Raw genomic sequence first — 5934 nt, forward strand, 5'->3', positions numbered from 1 at the left:
AATATCACAGCACATATCACAATATCACATCACATATCCCAATATCACATCACAGCACATATTACAATAGCACATGTCACAATATCACATCACAGCACATATCACAATATCACATCACATATCACAATATCACATCACATCACATATCACAATATCACATCACAGCACATATCACAAAATCACATCACAGCACATATTACAATAGCACATGTCACAATATCACATCACAGCACACATCACAATATCACAGCACATATCACAATATCACATCACATATCCCAATATCACATCACAGCACATATTACAATAGCACATGTCACAATATCACATCACAGCACATATCACAATATCACATCACATATCACAATATCACATCACAGCACATATTACAATATCACATCACATATCACAATATCACATCACAGCACATATTACAATAGCACATGTCACAATATCACATCACAGCACACATCACATATCACAATATCACATCACATATCACATCACAGCACATATCACAATATCACATCACAGCACATATCCCAATATCACATCACATATCACAATATCACATCACAGCACATATTACAATATCACATCACATATCACCATATCACATCACAGCACATATCACCATATCACATCACAGGACGCAAACATGTGAGCACATCACTGATGCAGATAGCTATTACCATATTTACATACATAGTAATCCTAAATTATATTGGGAAATTGTGTTTGCATGTGGCAAATTATGTCTAATTGACCATTTTGGCACGAGCCAAAATGGTCACATTTTACTTCATAAAATAAAATAAGCCCTGCCAACAGTTACAGTTGGCCTGAAAAAAAAATCAGTAGTTTAGTTTCCTCTTTCCATCATTTTGCCTCACGTAGTGAAATCATAGCGATTATCATGTGTGACTTCTAGACTTCAGAGGTCAATGTTTTTCTTATGTTGTCCAGGTCCTGGAATGGAGAAGTTTCCCAGAAATTATTGCAATATGGATATATGCAGCATAAATATGTATTTTGAAGGATAATTTGATAATTATATTGAAATATATTTATGCATTCAAATTTCAGTATTTTCATATGACTGTGACGGGGGGCTATCCCTTGGGGGGGGGGGGGTCCCTTGCACCCCCGTAAAATCGACAGTGTCGAAAGATAGCCTCCACTGACTGCATAGAATGATAAAACTCCTTTTCTGGAAGGAAGTTTTGTTAGCTATTACTAAACTGTATGGTTGGTTATTTGTGATAGCGGTGGTTGGTACTGGTCTATCACAACCAGCCTTTTTAAAAAGTTATGCACTCTGCTGGTTTATGCACAGCATTAGTATATACCGATACAGCCATCTCCATTTGATGTAAATGAAAGAAATCTGCCCTTTTCTTTTGTCCCTCCAGGCGTCTTCCTCAGTCCCACCTGTCTGGAACTTTAAGCCCATCTCTGAACAGCTATGATTAGGTGTTGGGATACCTCGAGTGCCCTTACACTTCTGATCCTTCTGACTTACTTCTTCCATCTGTCTGCCCCTAACTACGTCAGTACCCCTCACCCCGTCGACAAAAACAATAGAGCTGCCTCCTCTTGGCTGGCATTTGCAGAAGATGCAGCAAGAATGGGTGAAGAGGGGGGTTCAGTAGAGAAAGAAGGAGAGAGAGTTGAAGAGCACAAAGAGGAAAGGAAAGATGAACTCTTCAATGATGTTGATCCCAAAATATTAGCAGCAGTTTTACTGGAGGCTTTGAATATGCCACATACAGAGAGAAAGAGGGAATGGGGCTGGGGTAATGAGACAGAGAAAGAGGAGCAGGAAGGGAGGAAAGATGCAAACCAAGAGCAGGAAAAGGGAGGTGATGAGAAAGCAACAGAGGAAGACAGGAAAAAAGATGACCAGATGTTAGCTCTGTTGATGACTGCTACAAGCGCACAGGGTCGGGATGAGCAGGAGAGGGAAGAGGATGAGAGGAGGAAAGTACAAGAAGAAGAGATGCTTACAGAAAAGGTTATGAGTCATACAACAAGCCAGACAGTACCAGTTAAAATGCAGCAACAGTCAACAACTGAAAATGGAGAAGGGGAGGAGATGCTAGAAAATGAGGTGGGAGCCAAAGAGGAACCACACTGGGTTTCAGCTCAGCAAGGGTCAACCACCCTGGATGAGCCACAGCAGCAGGGAGAACAACGCAACGATGAAGAGGAGTATCAACTGAGCCCAGAAGAACTGAAGAACCTAGAGTCAATGATGAAAGAGTTTCAGAGCTTAACCACTGCCGTTAAGCGAAAGGGAGATTCAATGCGGGGCCAGAGAGAGAGAAGAGGTTATAGTCCTTTCAATGACGTCCTACCTAAAATTAAAGACTATGACCTTGCAATGTCAAAGATGAAGCTAAAATGGCAAGAGGAGACACAGAAAGCCATGAACTTCCCCTCATTCCTGGGGGGCAGTTTTATGGAAGTGGCTGAAGACAACGATTTGAACAATGCTCTCAGTGATCCAGCTCACCCCCTGCCCCCACCAGAGGATGATTTGGCTGAAGAGGATGTACCAGATATGGAAGTGGAAGAGGAGGATATACTGAGCCCTGAGGAGGAGGAGGCTCAAGCTAAAGCAGAACAGGAGGAAGTTCGCAGGCAGGCCACAGAAGCACAAAGAGCAAAGATGGAGGAAGAGAAGTTAGCTGACATTGCCTCGGACATGCTGCTCCAGTACATGGCCAAACAAAACAGTGGAAACAAGAGGGAAAAGGAGCAAATGTGGAAGTACTCATCTTCTCTGCCTAATACTGCAGAGGACAAGCGGTCTGATGAGAAACAGGAGGTGATGGGGGATAATGATGATGATATTGATCCTCAAACAATTGATAAGTTGATTGAGATCTCCAGCAAACTCCACCTCCCTGCTGATGATGTAGTGGACATTATCGGTGATGTGGAGAAAAAGAAGAAGAAAGATGTGCAACCTGAAACAGCATCACTGTCATCTTGGCAACAAACCCTCATGCCCCAATCTTCACTGCCATCCACTAATGGCATATCAGTATCAAAGATCACAGCCAATCAAAAAGGCTTTCCCTTGTCCAAACAGACGACAGTTAATCCCCTCAAGGTCTGGTTTCAAGAGAAAACATCAAGCAAGCCATCGCTGCCCAATCAGGACAGCTGGATGAAACCTCCAAAAGCCAATCAAGATCTTTGGCTTAAACTTCAAAAGCCCCTTTCAACCAACCAGGATCTCTGGCCGAAACAGAATTCCTTTTGGACTACATACCCTTCTTTCTCCTTTTATCCATCCTACTACCAAAAAAGGCCTTATCGAGGCTATTATCCCATTTATTATTCTCCTCCTCCAAAACCGAAACCTCACTACTACATGAAAAACCCTGCTTTCAACCTGAACAATCTCTTACGGAGTTCAGCAAACTACAACTATTATTTCACGCCCCAAAAACACTTCCGCAACTGGATCCAACCCAAGCAGAGAAACCCCCCTGCACGCCTTCATAACCCATTTTATTCCAGCTATGCCCTCTCCTTGTACCCCCAGACATTCCAAAAATTGCACATTCCCAAACCCCGCTCCTCTACCCAACTTCCACGAGTTCTTCCTTATCAAAGTAAGTTCTATTACTCACCCCTAACATCTGTAGTGGCCAGAAACCAGGATTATCATCGTACTCAGGCTGGGAACCAGGCAGGCAGCAGTCATACTGGTGATCTGGACAATTATATTCAACAGATACTCACAAAACGGCCACAGATGTTGGAATAAAGCAGCAATAGTAGATACACCGAGGGAGGGTTAGAAGTACGAGGAAGATGATGGTTATGTAGATTTTTTTTCTTGAGTTTCTTAAATATTTCATGTGCTTTTTAAAGGGCACAGATTAATTTGGCGAATGATAATACAAAGGACATGTTCTTCTAACCTTTTTGTAAGATGGACTTTCAAAAGTTTGAAGAGAAAATGAGAGAACAGATGCACAATGATTTGTAAGAAACCAGTGACTGGGCACGGATCTTCATCATGAAGACTTTTGACTGGAGCTGCCAGAATGAAGACATTCTGCTTTGCCATGTTCAGACATTCTGAAATGTTACCGAGAGACGTCATTTAGAAGTTTTTAATCAATGTACTGAGGACAAACACGTCAATTATCTTTTTTTGTAATATTTATTTATTTTGAAAACATTTAAAGCCATAACATTTTAGTGATGACGTACAGATGTTGCCAGTTTGAGACAAAGTGAAATGTAATCACTACCCTAGTCTGAATGTATCAATGCCAGTCTATAATTATATTTATAATAATGAATCTAATTACTCTCCCTACCTTTGCAGATGAGACAGAGGTTTCAACCGTATCATTTTGGTGACATATAATTGTTCATAGAAAAAGAAACTAGAAAGAATATTCTGGACCACTGTACCTTTTCTCAGTATATACTCAGATATCCATACATTAAGGCCCTTTACCATAAAATTCACACAGACAGCTGCAGCACCACCACTATGATGGGCTGCATGAGTCACACTCTTGCATAACTTCAATTATCTTGTTGCTATGGTACCATATCCTGGGTGAAATATCTTGTTGCTATGGTACCATATCCTGGGACAAATATCTTGTTGCTGTGGTAACACCAGATCCTGGGTCAATTATCTTGTTGCTATGGTACCATATCCCGGGTCAATTATCTTGTTGCTATGGTACCACATCCAGGGGCAATTATCTTGTTGCTATGGTACCATATCCTGGGTCAAACTGTACAAGGGATTCTTTTACAGTCCAAGCTTCCCGTGCACAACTGAACCAAACGAACAAAAACACATAATAGACCTGTTGCCAGCATGACAGTGCCAACCTGGTTACAACATTCAGTTGTCAGACTTTGGTTAATCTCAATCTACATGCAGACGAGGACTGTCACATCTAATATGTTTTAATTTTAGTGTTTTATACTTTGTTCACGTTATTAACTCTTACGGCAGATTCAGTTCATCTGTTTCAGACAAGATATCATTTTTATTTTTATCTGTTTATCTATCGTATCTTATTAATTCTTGGCTATTTTCTGTACTTTTTCCATATAATGCTTCTCAGTGCCACTGTCATACTTTTCATGTATTTTCAAGATATAAAGATGTTTAAAAAGTGTATGGCTGAAAAACATGTTTCCATGACATTCTAGATGTCTTCTCTCCTACAGAGCTTTGGGTTATACAAACATTGTGAGGACCACTATTTTCATGCCAAGTCCAAAGTCTTCATCTCTGAAATCACTCTGTTTCCATAATATATGTTTGTTTTGTATGCTACAGATTTCAAATCAGTGGACTTTAGGGGGCATGGACCTGTTGTAGCATATATTCAGAGCTGGGGTTCACAGAAGTTAAAATTTCAGTTGATTCAATTTTGTGGCAGCACGCACAGTGGCACAGTGGTTAGCACTGTCACCTCACAGCAAGAAGGTCCTGGGTTCAAACCCCGGGGTCATCCAACCTTGGGGGTCATCCCAGGTCGTCCTCTGTGTGGAGTTTGCATGTTCTCCCCGTGTCTGTGGTGGGTTTTCTCCAGGTGCTCCGGTTTCCCCACCATCAAAAAGGAATGCATGTTAGGGTTAGTACTACTGTCTGTGCCCCTGACCGAGGCATGGCAAGACCAACTGGAGTTGGTCCCCGGGTGCTGCACTAGCAGCTGCCCACTGCCCCTAGCTACACAGCTCGAATGGGTTAAATGCAGAGCAAAATTTCCCGATGGGGATTAATAAAGTATACCAAAATCAAAAATCATTAAATTGTTTGTAGCTGTAATGGATGCTGTATCCATTTATGAAGTCAAGTGAAGGTGAGGGGCTGAGCCAGGTGAAGGTGAGGAGCTGAGCCAGGTGAAGGTGAGGAACTGAGCCAGGTGAAGGTGAGGA

At 41.6% G+C, this 5934-nt stretch overlaps 1 protein-coding gene across 1 annotated transcript; it reads left to right on the forward strand.

The window, feature by feature from the left end:
- The first annotated feature begins 1627 nt into the window (after window positions 1–1627).
- vgf (VGF nerve growth factor inducible) lies at window positions 1628–5374 on the forward strand. Its single transcript, XM_056300247.1, has 3 exons — window positions 1628–2110; window positions 2150–3118; window positions 5333–5374. The coding sequence occupies exons 1-3, from the start codon at window positions 1628–1630 to the stop codon at window positions 5372–5374; spliced, it is 1494 nt and encodes a 497-aa protein (XP_056156222.1).
- Window positions 5375–5934: the final 560 nt, after the last annotated feature.

The sequence above is a fragment of the Lampris incognitus genome, chromosome 20 (assembly GCF_029633865.1).
Source record: "Lampris incognitus isolate fLamInc1 chromosome 20, fLamInc1.hap2, whole genome shotgun sequence".
Taxonomy (NCBI): domain Eukaryota; kingdom Metazoa; phylum Chordata; class Actinopteri; order Lampriformes; family Lampridae; genus Lampris; species Lampris incognitus.

What these genes read in the sequence shown, in the direction of transcription:
- vgf (XM_056300247.1), top strand. Translation starts at nt 1,628, where the DNA reads ATGGGTGAAGAGGGGGGTTCAGTAGAGAAAGAAGGAGAGAGAGTTGAA. An exon ending in AGGAGATGCTAGAAAATGAG is followed by an intron (nt 2,111 to 2,149) that starts GTGGGAGCCAAA and finishes GTTTCAGCTCAG; the next exon opens with CAAGGGTCAACCACCCTGGA. An exon ending in CGACAGTTAATCCCCTCAAG is followed by an intron (nt 3,119 to 5,332) that starts GTCTGGTTTCAA and finishes TGTATGCTACAG; the next exon opens with ATTTCAAATCAGTGGACTTT.